This window comes from Haliotis asinina, chromosome 5 (assembly GCF_037392515.1).
Source record: "Haliotis asinina isolate JCU_RB_2024 chromosome 5, JCU_Hal_asi_v2, whole genome shotgun sequence".
Lineage (NCBI taxonomy): Eukaryota > Metazoa > Mollusca > Gastropoda > Lepetellida > Haliotidae > Haliotis > Haliotis asinina.
The window spans coordinates 27,876,128-27,903,690 of NC_090284.1; the positions used below are offsets into that span (position 1 = coordinate 27,876,128).

Genomic DNA, 27,563 nt, shown 5'->3' on the forward strand with positions numbered 1-27,563 from the left:
AGTGACAACTGGATATAAATGAATGACTACGAGAAGATTTCTCAGCAACATTATCCACAGGCAACAAATAACCTAAATGTTTTTCCTTCTGGAATATAACCAGCCATTTGCAAACTGATACTCAGTTGACAAAACTGACAAAACTAGACAATTCTACACATGGCTATGGTTTCACACAGACCAATTAAACTTAGTTACCATACATGATTCTCTGAAATAACAGTAACGCTTTTGAAACATTAAGTATATTAAAGAACTGTCAAACCTATTTGTTAAACGAATGATTAAAGAACAACACTTTCATAAACATAATTATTTCTGAGAAACCATTTCAAAGGAAGTTTTCAGCAATATTTTTCAAATATCTGAATCAGAGCTCTCCTCTTCGTCTGGCTCGGGGAGTCTGTCTTTGTTGTGGTCACCATGGGCCAGTGATGTATAGAAATACCTGCAGTTTTCTGGAATAAGGCCTTTGGAACACAAGTTTAACAAATCTCTGTATTTGGCATCGCTTATAGGTATGGCTGCAGAATACAAAGGTCTAACTTCAACACCTTTGAGGGATTTAGCACGTTGTCCAGCTGCATGTCTGATATTTGCCCTGTTGATTGAGAATGAGCTGTATTCATCTCCAAAATCATATCTGAAGAACACGTTCTGAGGTTCCTCCTTTCTGTACTGAAATGAGTGAATCTTTGTCCACTCAACTTTGGTTCCATCAGTAGCTCTGTTTCTGTTTGTCACCAGAGTATCAACAATAGATTTGAAGTTGTAGACACTCCTGCGGTCAACCTCAATCACTTTGTAGTGAGGAGGTATTTGTTTTGCATTTCTGACAGCAGCCATCCACTCCATTGGAGTGTACAATTCTGCATACTTGGTGTACCTCTCTATTGTTGCATGTACAGAGTCCCCTTCCATTTGTGAATGTCCTCTTTCAAAGTAATTGTGTGTTATTATCTTGATGGGAAGATTTGTGACTGAAAGCAAACACATTGTCGAAAACTGAATGTTTCTTTGTTGACCGGTGCAACTGTCTGAGTAGTAGATAAGTTCGTCGACAGGTCCCAAGGCTTTGTTATATTCAAACAGACAAGAAGCAATCTCACAACTTCCCCTTCTGGCTTTAGTTTCATCCCACATGTAGCAGTTAACATTGTGTGTTGCCATGTCATACACAGATAAGTTATATGTAGCAAGTTTCCTGCTGTAGTAAAAGTCGGAAACTGAAGATTTGGGAGTAATGAGAACTTTCTGCAAATCAAAATTTACAACTTTTATTGCACTGTTGGATTTTGCCCTTGTCTTGTCAGCTTCCTTCATGGTGCGTGCTTCCATTTTACGACGTGTGTGATCCTCCATTTTGGGTTTGTTGATCACTTTGTCCTCTTGAGACATGTTTTGGTATGAAAAACAGAACGCACAGTTATCCTTTTTGGGCACATGGAAACCCAAGTTGAATTCAGTTCTAAATATTGAGCTGTATATGTGTTGTTTGACGGGAATGTGATTGTTTCTTTTGCATTCTTCTCTGTACAGTCTGTACATTTTTGAAATTGAGAGATCGTTTGAAAGATATTGTCTTTGAGAAGATAGCCTGCAATAGTGAGAGTCTACTTTCGGAAAAGACATTATGTGATCCCGAACTCGAGTGCGTTCTACCTGTGGGATTTTGGTCTTTGGACTCTTCTTCCCTCTTTGGTCAACAGAGTGAATGTCATTTCTTTTCATAATCGTGTAATACACGGTCTTTTCACCTATGCCTAATGTTGACAGGAAAAATGCTTTGCACACCTGTAGCATATTTGTGTCGGATGGGAGATGGTACTCATACGTCTGACTACGTCTTGAAGCTGACTCTTTTTTCGTACGTCTGCTTTTCTCAGTTGCCTTTACGTGACGTTTCAGAAAATCACGCTGTCTTTCATACGATAATTTCCAATAGGATGAGAAAACATGGTACCTGTCTTCATCTTTGAATGCTCTGCAGAAATATTTGCATTTGCATGGACATTGTTTACATTCTCTCATTGGGACTCTTTTTCCTCGAGTATTTGTGTACTCCTCTCCATTGTTTCTTTTTCTTTTCCGTTCATTTGATTTCCATTTTTCAGGATTGCGAGTACGACTTCTTGACAACCGAGGCTGCTGCTTATCATCATTTTTGTCAGCTGTGTTTGGTCCTTTATCAGCTAACTGTGCTCCTTCTTTATCTCCATTAGTATCAAAGATTTTTTCTGTGTTTTCAGAAGACACTTGTGGAAAAACTTGAAATGTTCTAGTTCGGGAAGACCTCTGGCGTTTACGCTTCAATATTTCTTTCAGATTTATGCCACTGTCATCTGTAGAGTCAGATAAAGAATCTGGTGGTCTGTACTCATCACCAGATGATTCACATTCGTCCTGTGAATATGAGTCACTGATATTCTGGAGTGGTTTCATTTTACAAATGCTGGTTGTATCCCCTTCTGCTGTGTCATCAAACGACGATAGCAAAGTGAGTTCGCTAGATGCAGATGTTTTATCATAAGAACTAGATTCAAGAAGGTCTGAATTGAAACTTATGTCTTCAGGAGTTGATGAACCACTACATAACTCCATGGAAGTTACAGGATACCCACTACTGTTGGATGTAAATAGCGCATTAGACAGCAAATGGCTCAGGGGTATGTCATCATCTGAGTCAAATTGGATGTCATCATTACTTGAGGTTTCCTTCATCAGTGTACACTGCCTGTTAGAAGCGTCATCTCTATCATTGAATGACCAAAGATTTACTTCATTTCAGGAAACTTCTATGACATCTGAAACTGGAATCTTATTGATGTCAACTGTATACGGTTTGTTTTTGATTAAGTCAGATGTCTGACTATGGCTTGAGAAAGTGCAGTAATTAATACTTGGAGGATTGTCAAATGGTAGAGAGTGCTGATCTTCTCTGCTTTGCTCAGTAAAGCTTGGTATGTTATCAACATGGGTTTGAAGCACTGGAAACTGATTCAGATCGGGACGCTCTGCATGCTCACATGTACTATCTTGGATACAATATTCACTGAATGTCGTATTCGTGGAGGTAAGAGTCTTCTCTGCTCTAGTGCCATCCTTCTGCTGCTCCTCACAGGTAAAAATGTTCTCTGCTCTACTGCCATCCATCTGCTGCTCACAGGTAAGATTATTTTCTGCTCCAGTCTCATCCATCAGATGGTCCTTACGGGTGAGAATCGTCTGTGCTCTGTCATCCACTTGCTGTCCATCACTTATATAAATCTTCTCTTCACCTCTCTCATCCATCTGGCGGTCCTTACGTAGAGGTATTTTCCCCTCTCCAGTCTCATCCACCTGCTGCTCCTCGCCGGAAAGCATCGTCTCTGCTCGCTTACCATTCACCTGCTGCTCCTCACAGGTAAGCATCATCTCCACTCTGTTACCATTCACCCGCTGCTCCTCGCAGGTAGGCATCATCTCTGCTCACTTACCATTCACCTGCTGCTCCTCACAGGTAAGTATCATCTCCGCTCTGTTACCATCCACCGACTGCTCCTCGCAGGTAGGCATCATCTCGGCTCTGTTACCATCCACCGACTGCTCCTCGCAGGTAGGCATCATCTCTGCTCACTTACCATTCACCTGCTGCTCCTCACAGGTAAGTATCATCTCCGCTCTGTTACCATCCACCGACTGCTCCTCGCAGGTAGGCATCATCTCGGCTCTGTTACCATCCACCGACTGCTCCTCGCAGGTAGGCATCATCTCCGCTCTGTTACCATCAACCGACTGCTCCTCGCAGGTAGGCATCATCTCCGCTCTGTTACCATCCACCGACTGCTCTTCGCAGGTAGGCATCATCTCCGCTCTGTTACCATCCACCGACTGCTCCTCGCAGGAAGGCATCATCTCTGCTCTACTGCCATCCACCGACTGCTCCTCGCAGGTAAGCATCATCTCTGCTCTACTGCCATCCACCAACTGCTCCTCACAGGTAAGAATCTTCTCTGCTCTACAGCCACCCATCTGCTGCTCCTCAAATGCGAGAATATTCTCTTCGCTACTCTCATCCATCTGATGGTCCTTACAGGTAAGAATCTTTCGTGCCCCACTGTCATCAAAGGCAAGAAACTTCTCTGCCCCATTGTCGCCATACACTTTCGGGGCAAGAGCCTTTGAAATACTGTTTTCAATTTCCTCAAAACTTGTGACAAGTGCTTCAACAAAACTATCATCTGACATCTCATCTTCATTGATGTTACTTGTAGCAACAGTACCATTCTGTTGTGGAAGACTGGTTGATAGAGAGTCACTAATGGTGACGTCAATATTTTCATTCATGCAGATACTAGCTTCATCCAAACTGTCATCAGACATGTCAGTAGCACCGATATAGGTCGCAGTAATATTCAGTGAAATATAATCTTCACCTATCTCACTAGTTTCAACCTTCTTCACACGTGACTGTTTTCCCCTTCGTTGCTGACCCACTGGTTTGATCTGTTAATTAGCACATATTATGGATTTGCAGTCAATAAGTCCAAAAAGACAAGGATGGCAAACGTACAACCTTTTTACTGCACATTAATGTAACAACTTGTATGCCTACTTTAAAGTCTTCCAGATCTGTTCAACACAAAAAGCAGGAGTTCCCAGTTAACAATTCCTACAATGTCAGTTTGGGGACGTGTTAAATTCGTCCCAAAGACCAGTGTTTTACAATTTCCTAGTTTTCATTAGCATTAACCTGCAACAAAAGATGAAATTATTAGTGTATATGTATCTGTTTGAAAAACTGTGATATGACTTCCAAATCAGGTGACAAAAAGTCGCAAGTGTCAGTTACGATCCTGAAGTAATATACCAGAATCAGCAGAATGTTTACAGTTACGACTTTATTATCTGTCAAACTTTCCTCACAAAATTGACAATGATATAAACATATATTCCACATGTGTCTGTAAATATGCAATAGCAAACATACACGCAAGATTATATTTCAATTATTTAAGTCTCTGCATTGCTTGTAGACCGTACTTACCGAATTTCTGTCACAGTTCACACAGTGCGTGTTTCCTAGACTCGATGGTCACCTGATTTTGTAGATTCATCGCTGTGGTATTGCAAATCCACCAAAATCAAAACCTGGATACTTTGGTCCATGAAATGTAATATTTTAACTATACCATTTAAACTGTTCTTTCATAGAACTTCAAATTTGACATAATTTGCACATGTTTAATTGCAGTGCATCTAGTTAGTCGGAAGTACCACTTACAACTCTTTGTTTTTCCACCTCATCCTAAACTTAACACCAGAGGGTCGTAAGTGATGTGAGAGTGTCACTTACGTCTTTTTAATTCTACGTTCAACAGTGCATGAGTACTTACGACCTTTGATAAATTCAATATATCAAAAAAATGACTTGAGATAATTTCACGATTTTTATTTAGAATATGCACAAGACTAATACAAGTAAAAAGAGAACAAAAAAGTTTTTTGGGCGTAAGTGTCAGATACGACTATTTAATTCTGCGAAGTCGAATTGTCTATTACCCTGGCAGATAGGTGATGTGTGGCTGTTATCATTGTCTATTACCCTGGCAGATAGGTGAAGTGTGGCTGTTATAATTGTCTGTTACCCTGGCAGATAGGTGATGTGTGGCTGTTATAACTGTCTATTACCTTGGCAGATAGGTGATGTGTGGTTATGTGCTGCTATTATTGACGTAAAGCCGTACTGAACAACTCATGTGTAGCTGACACAGTCGTTGATTATTTTGAAGACAAATGATGTACGAATCTGTCTATAAAGACCTAAAAACTATTTACAGACAACTTGTCTGGAAATGGGTAATGTGATCATCGCCCTATTAAAGCATGAACCGATATCAATAACAAAACAGGGTGGAGTGAAGCGTCATTTATGAGATAGAAAATAAGTTTATAGCCTACCGGAAATTGTACGTGTTCTTTATATGATTAAATCAAGGAGGTATTCTTTTGACGTAAGGAACCGTCTCTTCTTCTAATGAAAATAATGTTAATAGATTCAATAATGTCTAAAGGCAATAAATAGGTTTCATCGTAACATATATAAATAGTGCCTCTGAAATCTTACCACTGTAAAAGCAACTGGTATTTATTATACACTACTCCTACACGTTATTGATTCCCCCCTTTTGGGCAGTATGATCCCCATGACCTTTCTATCTAGCAATAAAGTATGAGACCACTGCTTCGCTTTTTCATTTATGGTAACGAATCCCAAAATGTCAGTCGTACGTACGCCGTAGAGGAAACGTCTTTATACCTTTAGAGTGTTTAAACGCAACATCCATCTCACTGGCAAACCCATTGCAACTACCAACAACGGGGCCATATCAAGCTTTAGTCTCATCTCAAACTGATGTAGTCCACAGGGCAATGTCTGGCTGACCTGCCAATACCTACTTCAAATATTAGACCAAATTAAGTCACTGTAATACGTGTTTACAAACCACGATGGCAAACATATCGGTGAGCTCGAGAGCAATTTGTCCCTGACCAAACCAGTGTTACAACCCCCTTGTCAGAGTCTTGGTATTGAGTACATGTCAATTAGCTGATAGACATGACCGATTAGCTGATATCCATTTGGGGATGCTTAGCACACGGCGTTCTGATGAATTTGGGTCATAATTGAATTTGGACATACTTTCCAGTGGGATAAACATTTCGAATGGTTTTCAGCATTCGAACATTTCACAGAAGCTTCTTTTAAAGTTAAGTGGTTAATGATAAAATGGCAAACTAAATTCTTACAGAAAAGGATTACTTTGCAAAATGAAATTGATTTTCCTGATTACAACCAATAAATCGTGAGGGTAACTTCAGCTGCAGAGATGAGCCATATAATTTTGACTGAATGAAATTTCATTGATTCCATCATTTTTATAAAGCTAAATCAACGACAGTCACATGTCACAAAACACCATAGAGCTAGAATAGTTTCTTCTTTCAGAATACCAGCGGTGTTTCTTCGCTAATGGAGATCTTTTCTTCATGAAAGCTACCATTGCAGCAGGCCACCGTGACCTACTGTAACGCGATTTTACAATCTTGCTTCATGTTCTGACCAGAATCGATAGCATGCACCGAATACACCAGGTGTGAATACGTGCACACAAGAACTGCTGCACAGAAACCAGTCAAACCGCATGTTATTTCTCAGTAGAAATTCAGCTTTATTTACTGGAATATTTCCCTGTATTAGTGTAAGTTGGGTGCAGTTATTGCATGTACCCAGAAGATCGCTTACGATATACCTATGGTGTATGATGCCAACGAATGGTAAATGTTAAAGAACCAATATCATGAACAGACTAGCGTACATCCAGTATCAAAGGAATCAAGATACTTTACAAAAACATGTGACTGTTTATTCGCTCATAGCAATAGTATAACTAAATACCCAGTTGGTAGTCCATGTAGTGTAAGCTGACATTGCTGACGATGATATACAATAGAACGTGTACAACCATCAGCAATACAGTACAGCAATAGCATTAGAACACATGCCGAGATCAACCACTTATGTAGTAGTACACAAGTAATGATGTTCCTAAAATAGTACTTTTTAGCTATAAATGTAGGTCGATGTATGAGATAGTTTCCGATAATGCAAATACTGGACTCAGTGGATGTAACACATACTATACTGTCATTAGTTACGCTTTGGAACTTCCAGCCGACTTCAAAATACGCTTCCATCCTCAGGTTACTCGACAATGTTTCATCCTCTGTGTAAGTCTTCATTCCTGCACAAGTCGTACCTTTCCGCATTCCCCTCAAATCTACTTTAGAAGAATAACATTCACAATAAATAGGTCTTTTTATTCTTCATTGTTCCAAAACATTCGGAACACAGCCAAACGATGAGTATTTTGTCATGTTATCACTCATGACTTTCATTTAACATCTTTGTATGCAATATCAGTTTGTATCGGTGGTTGTTGTCAACAACAAAGTCATGAGCATCAAAGAATCGCATCATGCAAATCACGACTCAATCGAAAGTTTCATTGTCACCACACACTCATCGCCGTGTAATGTAATCCGACAAGACATCAACAGTAATCCTTTGCTCGTTCCTTTCACACAAATGTCTCGCAAATAACTACAAGTTATCCCACGTGTTCACAAGTCTTGTTCCTTCTTGTAGTGGAATCTTCCGATGACGACAGGGCAGGATATTTGGAAGTGGACGCCCCAGCGTCTCTGGCAGGAAGAGGGCAGCAAAGCCGACCGTGATCATCATACCGCCGTACACCAGGAAAGGCACTGTGTAGTGGTTTTCATCCTACACCACAAAGAGATCAAAGAACTTTGAAGTAATCATGATAATGTTTTTATTCTCCTTTCATTTATATTTTCAAATATTGCAAACTGCTCTGTGTAGGTATGCTTGCTGAAATACACGAAGAGTATAGCAATCATTGCTTTACATTAACCAGATCACATACTTATATAGACGGCTGCTGCACAGATACGTCATTTGGTACATACGTACAGGTGAGTGCTTGTGCATGGTTCTCCAATAGGAAATAATTGTACGAGGCACCCCAGCATTGTAAAACACTGACAGTGAATACTGCAATGTATGCGAGCAGGAAAACACTACCCTCTTTAATTTGACAAAGGACAACATGTCATTGCAGTTCAACAGTTCCCTGTGATGACCACATATACTCCCCGTTCTTACATCGTGTATAAGTGTAGCTATGACATCGAATAGATTTCTCTATGTATCACTTTATCTGACTCTACGTTTAATGCTGACAGAAAGGAATTACATCTTACATTACAGGTATTAGAGAGGTACTCTTCTGAACACTGATGACAAGGGTCGTGGCAAGCAGACTACGCATGGGTGAAGCTATAGCTACGACTAAGACAGAAACGACAAAGGCCTGCAAACGGAGGGAAATTCTACTAAACGGTGAGTGCGGTGAATGTTCACTGTTCACAATGCTATGTGAACACTGACGTGAACGGCAACGAAGCTACGGCTTACCTGGATCTCCTGGAAAACCCGCTAATGAAATAAAGACATATTACTTCATCTGATGGTCATATTGTGTATTTCCTCAACAGCAGATTGACGTTTCACGCCTTGGCCATTGTATAAGATTTAAGAAAAGGAAGACTGTTTTCTGCCATAACATAACTTCTGTCTACCTTTTAAGTCTTTATGCTACTTAATATCAACAAAGTTAAATAATCTTGATTGTTGAAAGAAATAAAAGGAAACTGGGGTCCATGAACATTTTACAAAATATTCTACAACAATCGAAGCCATTGAGGGATAGCATTAAATATATATATAATCGTTTCTTGAAAGTAGATGTGATTAGTGCAATGACAAGACACAACTTACCAAAAACTTGAACTGTTTCGATATAATTGCTCCAGCTGCTGTAGACAGCAAAGCAATCGCTGTCCCCATACATCTGTAATGTATACATTCTTGGAATCAGAGGTGCGGTGGAGAAAATAATATTGTTCTTTAACAGGTGAAGTGAACTTATATAGATACAACGGTTACAACGAATGTTTTGATGTATGTTTTCTATCGAATGCGTATATTGCTCTCCTTGAGTTCGTTGTAGCAGCACTGTCATTGTAGTCACTTGATTTAGTGGCAGAATATACAAACAGCCTATATTTGGAAGTTTTTCAAAATTCATACTGTTTTTTTTTTTGTTTTTTTTTTCTTTTTTTTTTTTGTATCCCGAAGACAGAAGTAACTACCCTTTTCTGGAAGAAAATACATTTGCATACACATTTTTCTTTTGCCAGTGTATGTCATAATGTTAAGCTGATAATTCTGTCATGAGTATGACAATATGAAACCCAAATGTGTTTGAACTTGAGAAAGGTTCCACTATCCACAGCAGCATAATAGACGGGGAGACTGTTTTCCAGCCACCAGGCTTCTAATCAGCACTAACAGGGCTGTCACCACCAGGCAGAGAGAGAGCTTATCTGGGGGGTCAAGCGTTAATAAAACACTTCAGACCCCTCTTGAAAATCGATTTTTATTTTTTTCAAGATTGACATTTGAAAATTTTCCTTTTTCTTACGTTATTACTCTCCATTTCAGAAAAGTAGTATTGATTCCTTCCATGAAAGCCTTACAGGCTCGCAGTTTCATTCGTCTTGGTTTACACCGAACAAAAAACACACTTCATAAGACGAGGCAGCTGAATATAGTGTGTACCTGGCTCTGCCATGTGAATATACCTAGCTATTATGTTTGATGCTTTATATCTACTTGTCAGTTGCAAGTATAATACTACAGGTATCAAATCGGCATATTCCTGTAATGTCATCATAAGAACATACTTCAAGATAAAGCTCGTGTTCTCACTGCAGTGACCACCAGTTTGTGATTTGAATCTGTTTCGTAAACAATCACGTAACAAGTACATTGGAAACAGGAAATTCTCTTCATTGATACTGATTCTTAACTACAAAAACATATCATCGAATACTTTTGTCTTACTCTCCAAATGTCAGGGTGGGGCAACTGAATATGTGACAGTGGAATATAACAGATATATATATGATGTATCGATCAGGGGAATTTGATACATTCGATATATCCCTCTCTGGAATATGTCACGTATAATATAGCAATGTGTGCAATCACACGTGTGTCCATGAATGGAATGCATCACACATGCTGTAATCAAGAGTTGAATATAACACTGATTATAGATCCATATGATGACAATTGTCAACACGAATGTATCCTTTAGATGAATATAGTCCACGCGATATGACAGTGACACATGTGCTGGCTATATATAATATTTCTACGCGACTTTCATGATATATGTTAGGCTAATGTTATCAGCATGACATATCCCATGGAAGCGTCTTACCGTATAACTGTGGGGAACATCTCTACCGCTGAAATGGCGAGGAGGGAAAGTGTCGCGGTCACCCCGAGTTTGCCAAATACTGCCAAGCCTTTCATCATGTTTGGCATGGACTGCAGATTACCAGTCATGTCTAGGACGATGATAGAGAGAGATGCAAATCCGGACGCCACAGCATATAAAAACAGACACCAGCGTCGCCCAAGGCTGAAACGATAGTTGAGTTAACTCAACCACCAGTAAATGACTTCCATAGGGAAAAAAGGCCATTATCGAATGATACGTTTGCAAGCTCCAACTTGAGGTACATTTCCCTGAAGCAACCTTAGGTACATGTACTTCTGTGATACATCGTTGATAAATTTGTTTGCACCACAGACGAAGGTTGTTGGTTTCACAGAAGTGGTACACTTTGACCGAGTGGGGATACCTTTAACCCAGTCATTCAACAGATAACACATTGTGGTGTAGATCTAGTATTCACCACCTGACACAGTGTGCTATAACTTCCAGCTCAACCTCTTATCATCTCATACATTGTGATAAAACGTTTCCCTACTGCCCAGCTGTAAAATAACTCTAAACTCAGAAACTCGTCATCTAACACATTGTGGTAAAACTTGTCCCTGCTGGACAGCTGGGATAACACTCCCACTCACCGCTCATCTTTGAAGTCATTCATAAAACAACATGAGTGCACACCCAATGTCTGCATATTGCAGGCACACTCGCAGGTCTGTTCGTGAACGAAATTAATAAAAACACGTAGGTCATTAGAAGGTACAATGCCACCTGGGATCAACTATAACCTTGACAAAATACATAGACACCGCACGAGCATTCTATATGATTCTAGTGTAAATAACAAGATGTGATTTCAAATATTTACCTGTCTACTGAAATCCTCACTGAAATCAGAAAAGAGTTAGCTTCTGTTCCCATATAAACGTGTAGTGCTGGTCAAAAAAAATGTTTAATACCATGGCGATTCCAAAACAGCATTTTCACGTTGTCCACTGCTGAAATGACCTTACCATTTATTCACGACGACTGCAGACCAGGTTAGCGGAAGGTCGACGATGTATGGAAGGAATCTATCTACATATACGTTCCCAGTTATTCTCCGTGTTTTCTCAGCAAGGCAAAAATATACGGTCGACGCAATCAAGCTGAAACAAACAAAAACATATATAACTGCTGGTTCCAGATACCTATTGCGAACGTCACAGGTTATCAGGGTGACACATTGTGGCAGGTTCCTGAGGACGGCGGTCAACAATCACATGACTGAAGGAAAAAAAGAAAGATTTCTTGCATATTCTGACGATCAGTCTGAGTTTGGTTTTTTTAAAAAAAGACTAAAAAACATGTTCGTCTTTAGGATATCTAACTGTATATAATATAATAATACATACATCTGAAATGTATTCTTATAAGATACGCCTGGCACAGAATGAAGATTCCACGGTGCTGTAGTGTCTGTATAATGGCAAGGACATTTTGGAATTGATGTGGCTGTATCATAGCACGGAATTCTCAAGTGTATCATTTACTTCTCAGTTAAAGGACACAATTCCATTTCCCCGGCATGTGCTATACCCTCGTGTAGCTATGATTGAGTAAGGGAATATACTGACAGAGGAATCCAACACCCAGACAGTATTGATCTGGACTCGTGGCAGTAACATCTACACGGTCTTCACAGATAGCACCCTCCAATTCCAATAACACCCCTTCCCCACTTCCCCTTCCCCCGTCCACTGCACACACGCCATATCTATCTCCAAATACATCCTATTGGCAACATAACAAAGTAGCTAGGGGATGACACGCACTGAAATTCGTTTGTTACGTGATGGTGGCGACAGCCATGCTGTTGCATTTAGTTGTAGACAACATATGTTTCCAATGATTATTCAAAATGAATGATATAGGATGAGATCTTCGTAATTGAGCATACGGATCCACTTGTTGGGAAACAAACACACCGCATTTGGGAAGACAGTTGCATCTGGACAGGTGCGGTATATAAATATACATCATCATCACTACTCATGTAGTTTATGAAAGATGAGAAGCCTTCGGGTTTTCTGTCTGATCATACACAGTTGTCATGGAAATGATGAAAGGCTTGGTAATTTGATTTGACAAAAAAACGTTTTGAATGTCAGCCTTTACTGTGTATATGCGAGACCACTGTCTATATATATCTTAACAACATATATACATGTACATATGTTTTACTGTCCTTCGTTGACAGGTTTTTATGATATACATCAATTCCATTTCAGTGTTAAATGTTCTCGTCACGATAAATATTCACTCACTCACTCACTATATTCTTAATGTATATGTGCATGTAGAGTTATACATCCTTATAAATGCATGCGTTACACATCGTAATGACATCAGTTAAATGTCCTGCATTTATGATTATTCTTTAGAATGAAAAGTATCAGAATTTCAAAACAGAAGTATTAAAATGAATCAGATTCTGCAATTACACATCCGTGGAAATTAGAATAAAATAATAATCATTGGGAGGATACATAACAATTGTTGATTGATCCACAATGCCATACTGCTCTCTTCACTAACAAAGATTTTAACAGTTTTAGTGTGGACATAATAACAGCTTTTTCATTCATATTGTAATAGCTGTTAAACAGAGACATGTATGTTGTGAGTATAAAAGGACAAAAGCATTCCTCCTCAAAGTATATCAAAAAGTCATATACGAATGTACGTAGTACCAGAATAAACAGCACGGTGTATTGTTTCTAGCTATGATGGGTAGCATTTATTTATGTTTTAAATTCCCATTCAAAACTGCTGTTACATAAATCTACATATTTATTCAATGTATCTTGGCATATTGAGTCCTTCGTGCTACCCCCGGACAGTCATATGTAATTTAAGCAGTGTTTTTGAGATCTGATTTACTGAATATTTTATTAACCACTCTGTTTCTAATAAAGCGCATCTTTGGCATGGACTTATAAATAGCAGAGGTTTCAAATGGCAGAATATTGTGGACACGTGTACTTACCATACATATACTAAGGCTATAGTCCACTTAATCCGGTCGACGGAATGACACAAGTCTAAGTATGTGTATTTCTTGTGGTGCATGTGCCCGACTATAGAGGCCCTTGCTTTGTCCAGCAGTGACGTCACTCCCGGCACCGCGTGCTCATTACAAGATATCATTTCCCTAATTCCAGCTTCTGATGATTTGAAGCGTTGTTGGCATAGCAACCATCTAGCACTTTCTGGCACAAGGCTGTAAAAATAAAGTTCAGCTTAGAAAGAAAACACGTTTGATGTTAATGATAAAGGTTAGTGTAAAGAACTAGGAATGCAATTGAGATGATAACCATCTTCTCTCGGTGTGTGCTACGTAACATCTATCACTGATCTACATGCTTGGGACTTCCTGGATACTATCTTGGAACAAGCGCTGCAAAAGTTACATGAGATGCCTACAAGACAAATCTTTTTGACGCAACTCAGATACATTAAATCTGCAGTATCTTTGATTATTCATAACAAGTCATATTTTACATTACTCTTTTTGAATCTTTTTTCAATGATCATAAACAAAGAAGGTGAAGACATACAAGTACTCTGAAACGGTGTCTGGAGAAGTTGTTAATTCTACAAATGTTTTATATATCAACATGCGCCTGGGTTGGTGGTCAGACACTCACTAATATGTTCCTATAAATGGTGTTCCAATAGCGCCGGACAGAAACGCCAGATACCGCCAGTTCTCCGTAATGAGAGTCTCCAGTGAGAGAAAGACCACACCCATTGTCCACATGCCCGAACATATACACACGTCCCGCCAGTCCTGCCCAATACACTCCATTGGCATCACAACGCTCACAACAAGGAATGCCCCTGGACACAAGGGAAAGGAGGTGTTAGCCAACCATTAACATACAGGTACAGATTCGTGTCTCATTGTTTCATGTCATTTTGATTAGCTATTGCCAATATTGGTTCAGTTAGGTGGCGTCATAAGTAGCTCAGCAGTTGATGTTCAATCGCCTACGACTCGTTTGAACTCTGGTTCAGTATTGGTGATATTTCTGACTCACATTCGTCACATGTACCTGTGCCAATATATACATTCTTGCGGCTGGAAGTATGTTCAAAGGTTAAAGGTTGAATGTCGTCACTCTCAATAGTGACGTCATCAATGTTGTCCTTTGAATTGTCCATATTTGTAAGAAGTGTGTCAGTGACCTCCGTCGTTTGTTGTGACAGTAAATACTTGAAAACCGGTGTCATTGTTTACAATTCATATTTTATTAGAAATTCTACCCATTTAGCTATAATGATGGTAATGCTATTTTCGGGGCATTATCATTTGCAGACGCCCTCGGTCTTTTCAACTTTTCAACTGCTCTCCTGCAAAAGATAATGCCCTTAAAAATAGAATTACCGTTATAGTGGTAACAGCTGACATGACGATACAACCATCAAAAGTCACAAAATCGTTGGTGCCAAGTGAGCATCGGAGTTCACACATAGAAGCAGTTAACGCTGTCTGTCTAAAACAGATATAGGAGGTTACATAATGTAGTTTGTAATTGGGTGAGTGAGTGAGATTAGTTTTACGCCGCTTTTAGCAATATTCCAGCAATATCACGGCGGGGGAGACAAGAAAATGGGCTTCACTCTTCCGCGTGACGAGCGAACGCTGTAACCACTAGGCTACCCCACCATTCCAATTAGTTTGTAATTGGAATGGAAAAGGTGTCTCCAATGAAAGATCACAAAATCACAAAAATGTCCAAAAGCCAAATATGATTTGAAATACGGCATACAGAAAATTTAGAATTATTATATGTTACCGACTTTGAAGTACCTCAGATTGTTTTGGTTTGTTCAAACTTGAATGATATATTTGCTTGACGGGTAACTATGTGTACATTAGGTGTTTACCTGCTGCCAGGCCCACTATGATACGAAAGACAACGAAGACCGTCCAGGAGGCAGCCACTCCCGTCAGAATATGGAAGACGAGCATCAGTATAAAATACACGAACATGGGTTTTCTCCGGCCAAACACGTCGCCAAGGAATGCTCCTAGCAGAGACCCCACGATTACACCCGACACTTGGCCGAATACAGTGTACTCGGACAACGTCCAGCCGTCAATGGGGCGCAACCACTGTGATGGAAAATTCATTTCAATATATTTTTATTAAAGTTGGATTAACATGAATGCCAAAGCCTCCGTCCGTTTACACACGAGACACTAGAAGGCTACGTTATAAAACAGAAGGTGAGGAATTTATGGAACCAAACATATCAACATGGCATTAAGTATCGATTTAAGAACCAGTTCCCAGATAAATGATGACATTTGGGGGAAAGAAGTGCATCAATCATATTTCAGCATTTCTCTAGATTGAACGTACAATGAAAGTCTTAGTAATGCCCTCCATTACCTTTGGCACATGAAGAGTCAGGATGAACATGTAGCTGCCGGTGTCCGTGGACGAACATGCCTTACTGCTGTGGACAATATGTGCGGTTGCCACAGAAACCGTTTCATTGAATATTGTAAATGTCCCATTAAGTGGCTCCGCCTCATTAGAACTGGCCATTGGACATGGGTCATCTGTGGAGGGTTCCGGAGTGGCCACGCACGTGTACACAAGAACGGAGACTGTTATTGCTTGTAGGAAACTTGTGGCGATGAAGGTACGTTTCTGGAAGAAGCCAAACTGATCACTCTGACTGATGATGACTTCGAGGGCCTGAGCGCTCCCATCCTCCATACTGTGAAGGTGCAGGTGTCACCGTGGTAACTGCTGGGGAGAAAGGAGAACATCTGTAACACGTAGTCTTTAGATCTGTCATGACAGGTTGACCAACCGATCAATTGGGAAAGATCGATTACACACTGGGGGTAGAGCAGGGGTCAGCTACAGACCATGTGTCATATAGTTCTCAACATACTAGTCATTCAAGCTGTTAATATGGTTGTAAAGCCATTTGTTTTTCAACGTGAACGCGAATGAAAAAACTCAAACTTCGAAGTGCCGAAAACATCCTGGTATGAAGCCATTTCTGCGCAACTATCGTACCACGTTTTGAAAAATACATTTTTTCATGGTCATATTAGTAGAGGGCATTAGCATTTTTGTAATGCATATTGTACAATTGTCCAACGCTTGTCTTGCATTACTAAAACATATTGTTAAAGTATTTTGTAGCAATTCCTCCAACATATTATGGACAATATACGTTCACCGAAATGAAGAAATCCATGTCACAGACGGTGAGGGTAAATAGTAAACGGGAGATAATTAGATCGCGAGAACCATGGGAATTGATCCAGAGGTTAGTAAAGGTTTACCGAAATACGAGCCCTGGAGATATAGGGGATCCACATTAACCATGACAAAATTCAAATGGGTAATTGTCCATTTATTTTCAACGCCCGCATGTCGGACTGTGGAAGAAATGACGGTTATAGTCAATACCTATTGATACATGTAATTGGAAGCATGACGCCCCAAGAGCAATTTGCATTTGCAACCAGTTGTTGACGGGGAAATTTACGCTCCACCGATGGACAATCGCCATAATGCAGAATGATTCTTTCACCTCATTGAGTTGATTACAACGTATAGTAACCGCCACATGGTGTATTGAGTAGGGAAAGCATCCTTCTTTGACTCATGGGGCATTGGACAACGTAGATGCCCACATGGGCTGAGTTCCTTCAGTCCTTAGTGGTGATTAATACAATCTTAATTAGTCTCTGATAGGAACAAATTTCACCCAAACGAATCCTGATTCACCTTCCCAAAATATATTAAAAAGGAATCCAAAGAATTACTTCATTTTGACTTGCCACCCTTTATAGACCCACACTAACTGCATTAAGTGTTTATTCTGGGTTTGTATGACAGACCACTATATTACAAATATAAGGTCAAAAATCCTCCACATTTCACCAAATCAGTCGAAAGCATTAGAGGTGTTGAATATGCTTGTGCTCGTTTTCAACCTCGTCTGTACGCGAAAAATATTGCCATTGTAAGCCATTTCTGAATCTGAGATATTTTTTCTCTGTACAGTTTGGATGGTCACTATTATAGGAATTTATACACATCATAAAGTTTGGGAGGATAGACAAAGTGGAGATTTAACGTCTTGTATCAATATCTTTCTTTTACTGTCATCACTAGAGGTCCTTGCTCTGCATGTGTAAGGTGCTCCAGATACCGACAACTGGTACTATCCCAGTCATATTCAATTTTGATGTACTTCCGATGACTACAGCCCACGTCCTGACAATCTATCAGATCACGGGAAACCATTGAACAGCTTGACATAATTCATTTGCATTACGGACTACAGCACTCTATGTTATTCACGAGTCATGTAATCCACATCTGATCTGAGAGCCGCTATTTAGGGTGGGATTAGTAACCCCCGAGTGAGTTCAGTGCGGTGCTCCCTCCAGCGTAAACAGAGCAATGGCTGTATCAGGCTAGCAGCTCCTTCTGGTGCCGATATAGCGGAATCTGTTCACAGTCTACCTGGCCAGTTTACCTGCATGTACTCTCATCTATCTTTGAGCTGATGTTTACCGAAAAAAAATCTCAAATGCAACAAATGCGAATCCGTATACTGATAATATCGACTCTGAAATATATAAACGACTCATCGTAGACCTTCCACAGCGCACGTAACCGATGTTGATGAATATGGATTTTCGTTTTTGGTTAGTGTTATCTTATCGTGGAGATGTAAGAGAGGCCATTTGGTTTAAATAAGATATATCGCCATTATTTCGCTATGAAATAATAGCTGGACTGTCTGCCATCCCTGGGCTTCAAATATTAACACAGAACACAAGTTGGACTGAAATAGTCAAGTTAAGGGCATCAATTCTAACATTGAATTCATCCTCATGTAAACTAGATCCAAACAACTTGGAAGGTCTAGATCTGTTCATGAGTTTTAACCATGTTGCAAAATCTGTTGTGAAAAGAGAACATAACATTTCATGTGCTTGACTGTGAATATTCTAGAAGTTGGCGGTTTTGTTGATAATGGAATATTCGTTTTTAGAAACTGGACTGTTTGTTCTCACTCATTATCCTTCCTCATCTTATCAGCAGTTCTAAAGGTATCTACTTTGTGTGTTATTTTTGTTCTTGTGAACTTAAGGAAAGAGAGCATTATCTCCGAGGAGGAGTTAGCTGCGGTGTCGGGTGCAACATTCAACTGGCAACTGGTATAACCTCACAATTCCAAATAAACCAAACTCAAGTCGTGTATCTTAACGTCATAATGAAATCACAATTAAAGTGTGTTATCTTTCACCCACATAGATGCATATAAAACAAAACACATTTTGAAAAACATCACGCTGTTTCATGGATGAATTAACTTCTAGATCATGATAAAACAATAACTTCATAATAAATATAACATATATAAGCTATACACCATGATGGAGAATGAAACATGTTGCTTTTTTGCGATGACAGAATGTACTATCACTATTAGGATTCGAACACAACCTGATGACGTCGTAAAGCGGACGACGTTGTTACGTGTGAGGGATTCGTGAACTGGGCGAATTAGATAATATCCTTGATGGAAATTCAAAACTGAGTATTTATTGAACATGTAATAATGTGGTTTCAATATGCCTGTTTTATATATTCTTACTGGTACTCATATATTCGTCTTAAACGTTTCATGAACAATAGCCTTTTGCTGTTTTTAGCTGTTGAATTCGCATCTACAGCTTGAAGTAATTATCAGTCAAGCTTACACACGGAGGTATTTAAGTCAGAGAAACAATAGCATCGTGTAATTACCTGAAATGCCAAACGTTACTACATGCATTATTGACTGCAGGTTCCACAAACTGGGAATATCAGTCCGCGATAGTGCACTTGTTAACTTTAATACTGTCTTTATTTCTTCCCCGTCATCACTACCTGGTTCCATAAAGGGGCATGAGGGATGCTTGCCTGCCGACCACACGTCACGAAATTACGCTGTTCTAAAACGAAATCGATTTTTACTTGAAGCTCATCAATACGCCCTGTTGCCTGCTCCACCAGCCCGGGCCAATACTACATCATTGCCATCCTCGTTCCCATATGGAAGCTACGAATGACATGCCTATATCTTCCAACACGCCATCATGGCACGCGTCTTTGTCCTCAACGTAGATCTTAATTCTGTAGGATACTTTTGTGAATAGTTAAGATTTAGAAATGTGCCCGTAATGAGTGCCACAAATCTGGACATTTTATTACCACTGGCTGGCGTGCTGTTGGCATATCTGCTGACATTCCTTGTCACTGACAAATTCTGAAAGCGTTCCATTAATTAGCCACCATTTTCTTCCCTTTCGTCAGACTTTAATCTATCTGTTTCTGTGCGTACAGGCATGTGTATAGATTGAGAAGGGCAAGTATGATGACACCAACGTGGCGACATCGTGGGCCGTGTGAGGTACAATCAGAACTACATCTGCTGAGGCATGGATGCACACACTGAAGCCTCGCAATTAGACGGGGCTAAAGCAGCGTGTAGCCATAAAGTCAATATGGCTCGATTGAAAGAATATCTCATCTTCCAGATTTTCTTTAGGTACTTTTTAGAGGAATATGTATTCCACGCATATTTTTCTAAGCATGTAGGGAATCATGTACGGAATTTTGATTATGATGCAGTTTAGATTTACCTGATTCCATTCAGGGTTTGTGTATGAACCTGTTTGCCTGATCTGAAACGCGGGGAGCGTGTATGGGTTTTTTGACTTGCTGGAAACTGGCAGAAGTCAGCGTGGCCTCAGTGTTTTACGTCTATGCTTAGGTTTGACAAACAAACATAAATCTATCCCGCTCGGGGTGTCATTGTTCATACCAATGCGTACAGGATCCATTGATCCGAAACGAGCATGATCTCAGTGAATCAAATTGCTTCAAACTTTCCTCTTTCTACGCGTGCATGTGTTAGGCGATCAGAAATCGTCTTTATGTTACTGGGGTGAATAGTGTACCGCAGACCGGAATCGTGCTTGGTCACGTGTCGCGTTTTCACCTCGATTGACGCTGCTCTTCCTTCAATGGCGTGGACACATCTGAGGATGTCGAAATCAATGTCAAGCTTCTGTCAACCTGCGACTTCATGACTGATTTATCGGTGGATCGATTATGTTTTAATGGTGGCCTCACCATGGCCGAGTTTACCCATCACCCTACTGTGTAAGGAAGGGTCAATGTACGTACAATGGCCACGACGAACTGTCGCCCTTTCTTGTCCCGCTCGCAAGGCACATGGATCATATGTCCTCCGGGACGACAACACCATTGTTCACTGCGAAAACGTCGTCATCGGTGGCCGGCTGACTTGGCACAGCGATTGTTGACTTTGTGGTTTATTATGATTGTTGTGAAGATCATTTTTAAGCAATCATTGCACGTTTACATTTGAGATTATCGGTGGATGGTCAAACGAGTTACGGTCAAGTAGTTGGCATCGGTCAGCGACCGTATAATGTTGTGGTTGTAAGATTTCATTTAGGATACCCCCGCTTACCTCTCATTAATTGCATTGACTGCATTAAGACATGTGCAGGCAAAAGGAGCTCTCAGATCGGGAAGGTGTAGATTTTATGCGTCCTGAGGTTCATGTTTATAAGCAGGAGGACATGACGGGCTGGCTAGAGTCTTATTAAGTAAGATTGATAAAACGACGATGTACTGCTGCGTTGTAAAGTACGGGTTCTATTGACAAAACGACGATGTACTGCTGCGTTGTACAGTGGTTGTAAAGTATGGGTTCTATTGATAAAACGAAGATGTACTGCTGCGTTGTAAAGTACGGGTTCTATTGACAAAACGACCATGTACTGTTGCGTTGTAAAGTGGTTGTAAAGTTCGGGTCCTATTGATAAAAGGAAGATGTACTGCTGCGTTGTGAAATTTAGGTTAGGATCATTTACAACTAAGCGATTTGTTCCTGATTTACAAACAGGTAAATGATTTGTACTCTGCTTTCGTGCTTTAGTTGATACCACAGATGATTTGAAAATTGACAAGCATGTAAAATGTAACTTTAAGGGGTATTTTGATATAAAACTGAAAAGTGTTTTTAACGACTGTTTTCCTTCAATGCATGGTGTGAAATAACAACTATACCAAATACCAGCTCAGCTGGCAGCTGTGTGTATGTGTGAAATCACTCCACTAATGATGCGTATTCACACACTGCATGAAGATGCATGTGTGTGCACTATGTGTGACGTTACCCGAGCATATCTTCCATGCATAAATCGCTATGTTTAACAGTGATAAAGTCACCCATATATCACTGGTCCTATCTGGAAATGTCATTTGATCTGTAAAACATTAATCATCTGTAACAACCAGTGATCGGTGAAATGTCCGCATAGGATGTTTATGGGCACATTAGCAAACGTTAGCAAAGCTTTGATGATTGAGAATTCAGTAGATTCCTGTATTGAATCATTAATGAATTTGGCAGTAGGCCCATGTGCAAATTACCGACGAATCCGCTGGAAATTAAGAAAAGGTTGAGTATTTCTTTAGAAAGCTATAAGAGCCTGTATCCTGTTGGGATATAGCTATAACGTTGAAAGCAGCGATATACAATACTAAAAACAAAAGAAACTATATCGATACATGTCAGCAGTTACTGATTTATTTTATTCATCACTCAAGTATCAATATAATAAATACGGTCAAATATACTACCAATGAGAATGTTACTCTAGAAACAACATCCTTGCATCAAAGCTGTTACGGCGTCAAGTAACGTTAATTCACACTCAGTCTAATGTTCTGGCACCTGCAGCATTCAACCTACTAGAACGCCGTAGATGCATGCCTGACTCAAATCGGGAATATTGTCCGGGACTAACTCAGTAGGGTTGTAGACGACCGGAAGCTTGCTATAGTGAAAGGCACACAAATTACAGCCTCCCTGACATGATTCAAACAATCACAACAGATTCAAGCGCTATACATTTACAGCCTCCCTGATATGATTCAAACAAGCAAAACAGATTCAAGCGCTACACAGATGAAGAATCAATGCACAAACTTCTACAATGATACACATGACTAGTTGGTGTATAGCTTACTCTCGAATGTATACGGTTGCCATGACAATGATATGATGATGACGACTTTCTCTCATCAAGATGGATGTGAAATATCAGGACGTCGTATTTCCACCATTATGCACATATACTGCATCACCACGAACCTTCTCTCATCCGTTCCCAGGATCTTATGGCCAAGATTCAAGTATCAGTTAAATGACGTCAGTACTGTCATATACATTCTTAACTTTTCCTGGACGCTTTTCAAATCTTGATCCTTGCTCTATTCTGCTTGCACATTAATTAATTCTTTTCTTCATCATCATCCTCACGTTTAACTTGTTCTGACGAGTTCCAAGTTGGTTCTACCTTTACTTTGTTTTCACTTTCTTGACCTGTAGATAGGTCTATTCCAGCAGACTTTCTGACCTTATACCCCTTGAAGCCAGCTTGTATCTTAACGGCGGCCTTTTCCACATTCGGGTCGTTCAGGTCGATGTCTACTTCGTCAAGACCCCGATTAGCCTGTTGATTTAGGGGTTCCTTTGTTTCTTTGGAAAATGTTGGTTCTTCCAACTTATCTTGCGGTTGTTTAGTTGCGTTCTTGTCTCTTATTTTCTGCCTGTCTATATACCCTCGTATTCCCGCTTGAATCGTCACGGCCGCCTCTTCTTGACGCATGTCTTGTACTTTCTCCGCAGCGGCGTGTTGACGGTAGTTGGTCTGGATGGTTAGTGCGGCAGTTTGATGCTGAGGATTAGATACATCAGTTACTGGTTCCTTAAACGAGTTATTGTTGTAGAAGACATCTTCCATCTTAGCCCCATGTTTAGCAGGGTCGCTTCCACCGGAGTCTCGAGCTCGCAATGCATTTTCAAAGTATTGTAATCCAAACGAATACACATCCTTAGGTTGTGATCGCAGAACCTCTCGTGACAAGCCCTCCAGTAGATTCTGGAAGCCTTTGGGCGCCCTTAGCCTTGTATTAGATAACGGAACGGTCATTTTGATGGATCGCTCAGTCTCCTGTCGTGTTGTCGGTGGTCTCGTGTAATGTGAATGAAAGAAGTCAAATCACTGCAATGGTCCTTCTGTGTTTGACGCAAACTGCCCTGGAAACCGGTTACGCAACAGCATGGTATAGAATAGTCCTAATTAATGTGTTGGCGAATGGCCACCTCGAGATTATGAGAAATAAGCCGTTCAGCTACTTAATCCCCCAGAATCCGCCACAGCTGCACATGTGGCAACCAAACAAAAACAGGGAGTTGGGGACCGCGCCAGCGGATATTGAATGTTTTCTTTACAATTTAATCCTCTCTAATTCACAGGTTGAAAATTAATTGCCGTCGTTTACCAAAACCAGATGTTCCGGTACCATGACTTTCCATGGCAGGTCAGTTGTTACTCTATATTGTAACTGATATCAGGAAACCCGAGATGATCATTGTTTCCCACTGTTTCTGTCGTACTTCTCACACCAGTATTCCATGAAGATGTTCATTATACTCACAGTTACTTTCTATCACTGTAGATAAAGGAAAAGAGATATGACCGTGTAAGGGAGATCATATTGGCGCGCGATGTATGGCCGCCCGTACATCATCAATAAATCTTGAAGAAAACCAGTCAATGATCAATTCTCATTTCTCAACGTGTATCCCACCTGTTCCTCCCTAGCATGCATGTATGGCCTCATTCATGTACAGGTGCGTGCGTGTACCAATGTGGGCAATAAAACCGTGATCTTCGGCATGACGAGTGTGTGTGTCTGCCTCTGTTTGTTTATTTGTCTGTACATCAATGCGTAGCTACAGGTCTGAAAGTCGTACATCAATATGTAGCTACAGGTCTGTATGTCTTACATCAAATATGTAGCTACAGGTCTGTAAGTCGTACATCAATGTGTAGCTACAGGTCTGTATGTCGTACATCAATATGTAGCAACAGGTATGTATGTCGTACATCAATATGTAGCTACAGGTATGTGTGTCGTACATCAGTGTGTAGCTACAGGTCTGTATGTGGTACATCAGTGTATAGCTACAGGTATGCATGCTGTACATCAATGTATAGCTACTGTTCTGTAGCTACACATGCGCCTGTATGTCGAAGATCAATGTCAAGCTACAGGTCTGTATTACCCTTAAGATAAATTTGTCGAATTCTGATTGGTCAATACCCAAAGCATACAAAACTGTGTAGGCGGATTTGCTATGGTGTAGGAACCGTACACCCCGTGAAATTTGTCACGTGACACTACACGGGTTGTAGGATTGACCTTGACCTTAGATGGAATGTGGCTGCCAAAGGGCTGATCGCTTCGAAGTTATAGTGTCGATGTATACAATTATGAGTATAAAGCCCAGTCTGCTAAAATATAGTGCATTATCTTCCGTGTACCTACCTGGTGAATGTGTGGGCTGTGGTTGCCAAGCTCTAGGGACATATGAGAGTACCAAGACGCTCATTCGTGCTCACAAACGATAAGGCGGCATCTTTATTCCTAGTATCTCATTATGAGAGTAATTTCCGACCATTAAACTATAAAAGATCGGGTTAAATTTAATGCCTCCATCACATTCGGTCGTTTCAGCTAACACTGAACACAGTTCATCTATATGATCTACTTAGAGGATGCTGACAAGCTGGACACCCTTATGTTTCGTCAATAATTGTACATTAAGCCATACCAACACATAAAACACACTGCATTTTCGTGAAAAGCAAAATACTTCTACTGACGAGAGACAACCCAGGAATCAACACTGAAAGGTACTTACTGTCGTGGCACTGGGGATGTGTGCAATGGTATCTACATGACCGGATCGGGGGATACGAAATGCCCCCAGAGGTAGTGATTACTCGTGTTTAGCTGCAGTGGTATCCCGAGAAATGATTGTTAGGCGTTGTACGAAGTGCATGCCTCCCGTTAGTCGGCCAGATAGCCGATGCCTGCTCCCTCTCCCACCATATATAATTTGTTGATTTCACTCGAGGAGAGTACAAACATATACAGAAAGGTTGTTACATCTCATTTGTGCTTAAAGATGGACTGATGTCGATTTCACGTCCAGTTCATTACCTTAGTGGTAAACCTGCTTCCGGATAGTTTTAAGAACCCGTTTTGTCCATTCTTTCTAACGAGACACATGCAGGAAACAGGGGTAGTTACTTTGCTTAATCACCTTCACGCGTCAACAATAACAGAATGAGCTCAGATAATCTTTAATGTGGCAATGCTTTAATGTGGTGTATAACTGTTGCATCAACGTGAGGAAGAAGCGAATGGTGATATATGAGTAAACTACCATATGTTTATATAATACTATTATCTGACCCGAAATGCCGAGTGCAGTGTTAGAGTACCGAGAACGCTTCCTTAAAACACAGATGTGTCCATTACCTGTTCATCACACTTTCTGCATGTGAGATATCGTTTATTAGTTCATCAGTTTCGAAGTTTTCAAAGGGTTCCTTTAATTTTACTTATGTCATCATTTATACGATCATTTATATGATGACATGAAAGAATATCACGTGTCTTCAATCGATGAATCTTGTAATTTCGTGGATAAATTGCACAGTGACGAATTTCCTTAATCAACGGCGAGACAATTTCTAGTGTGAAAGTCGTCAACTTCACATAATGACATATTAACCAATCCTGAACATTCCCTATGACGTGTCAATTTCACATTACCTTTCTTGCTTCTTATGAAAGTATCCTAGACGACAACACACAACCATATCTGCTACAATGGTGCTCGGGATGTCGCACAGGTAGGTCCAGCTCCATTCACTGACTCCATAGCTGCAACACAACACTTAGATGCAAAAACGTTGTATCGGGTATATTACATTAAAAATAGTGCATAATATGAGTATTTAGAAATTATATTGCATCGAAATGGCTTCACCGAGTGTCATGACCGTGACACAAGTATGAAGACTGAACCAATTGAGTTAATATACACATGGGAATGCAATAAAATGGAAGATATTAAAACTAATATTCACCGAATTAATGCGTTTGCCAGTTTACAATTATGCTCCAGAGTATGGTTGTTTTAAACATATTTCAATTTCACAAGAACTCAAACCTGGTGCGACAAAGCCAAGCCGCCTATATATGAACGCCGCTCCAGTACATTATACCTTTAACTGGATACAAAAATGAAATAATTTAACAACAAAGAAAGAATACTGAGAGAACATCATACATTACATTTGATATATGATGAACTATTGAATATGTTCGTAATGGTGTCGAATAATGCCAAGCAACGAAACAGCTGCATCATAAAATCCAATTATATCAACTTGAGGTGCAAAGGCTTATATGTTTTGTTGACAATCTCTGGAAGCGGTTACTTTCAGAAATGAGCTGTTGTAATGCGTTTAGAATGAAGCCATTATTTGAGTTCCGAGCGTCGTTGCCGTATGAGAGTAGTTATAACATAGAATCCTGGAATATAAAAATGCATAGTTGTTCGCACATTTTGATAGTTCTGACTAGCTGCTTTTGA

General features: G+C 40.1%; 3 protein-coding genes across 7 annotated transcripts in view; all 3 read right to left on the reverse strand.

Annotated features, from left to right (window-relative positions):
* Positions 1-3,612: 3,612 nt before the first annotated feature.
* Positions 3,613-4,362, reverse strand: LOC137283826 (type VI secretion system spike protein VgrG1b-like). The gene has a single exon (XM_067815510.1). The coding sequence runs from the start codon at positions 4,360-4,362 to the stop codon at positions 3,613-3,615; it is 750 nt and encodes a 249-aa protein (XP_067671611.1).
* Positions 4,363-7,384: 3,022 nt separating this feature from the next.
* The window catches only part of LOC137283639 (solute carrier family 22 member 4-like), a 77,191-nt gene continuing 57,012 nt past the window's right edge, over positions 7,385-27,563 (reverse strand). Inside the window, exons 3-12 of one of the 5 annotated variants that reach the window (XM_067815238.1) lie at positions 26,738-26,848; positions 16,373-16,738; positions 15,864-16,092; positions 14,621-14,813; positions 13,960-14,193; positions 11,945-12,079; positions 10,914-11,117; positions 9,404-9,476; positions 9,041-9,061; positions 7,385-8,326 (exon numbers count right to left, since the gene is read on the reverse strand). In XM_067815238.1, coding sequence (XP_067671339.1) covers positions 8,144-8,326; positions 9,041-9,061; positions 9,404-9,476; positions 10,914-11,117; positions 11,945-12,079; positions 13,960-14,193; positions 14,621-14,813; positions 15,864-16,092; positions 16,373-16,705 — 1,605 coding nt within the window. In that variant the 5' untranslated portion in view covers positions 16,706-16,738; positions 26,738-26,848 and the 3' untranslated portion in view covers positions 7,385-8,143. Of the gene's footprint in view, positions 8,327-8,738; positions 8,937-9,040; positions 9,062-9,403; positions 9,477-10,913; positions 11,118-11,944; positions 12,080-13,959; positions 14,194-14,620; positions 14,814-15,863; positions 16,093-16,372; positions 16,739-26,737; positions 26,849-27,563 lie in introns of those variants that run through there. The other 4 variants (XM_067815239.1, XM_067815240.1, XM_067815241.1 and 1 more) reach the window with 4 other exon arrangements.
* Positions 23,338-24,039, reverse strand: LOC137283827 (sperm surface protein Sp17-like). Its single transcript, XM_067815511.1, has one exon. It carries the CDS (start codon positions 24,037-24,039, stop codon positions 23,338-23,340), a length of 702 nt encoding a protein of 233 aa, XP_067671612.1.

Excerpts from the sequence above, each read along its gene's own strand:
- LOC137283826 (XM_067815510.1), bottom strand. The coding sequence starts at position 4,362 with ATGTCTGATGACAGTTTGGATGAAGCTAGTATCTGCATGAATGAAAAT.
- LOC137283827 (XM_067815511.1), bottom strand. The coding sequence starts at position 24,039 with ATGACCGTTCCGTTATCTAATACAAGGCTAAGGGCGCCCAAAGGCTTC.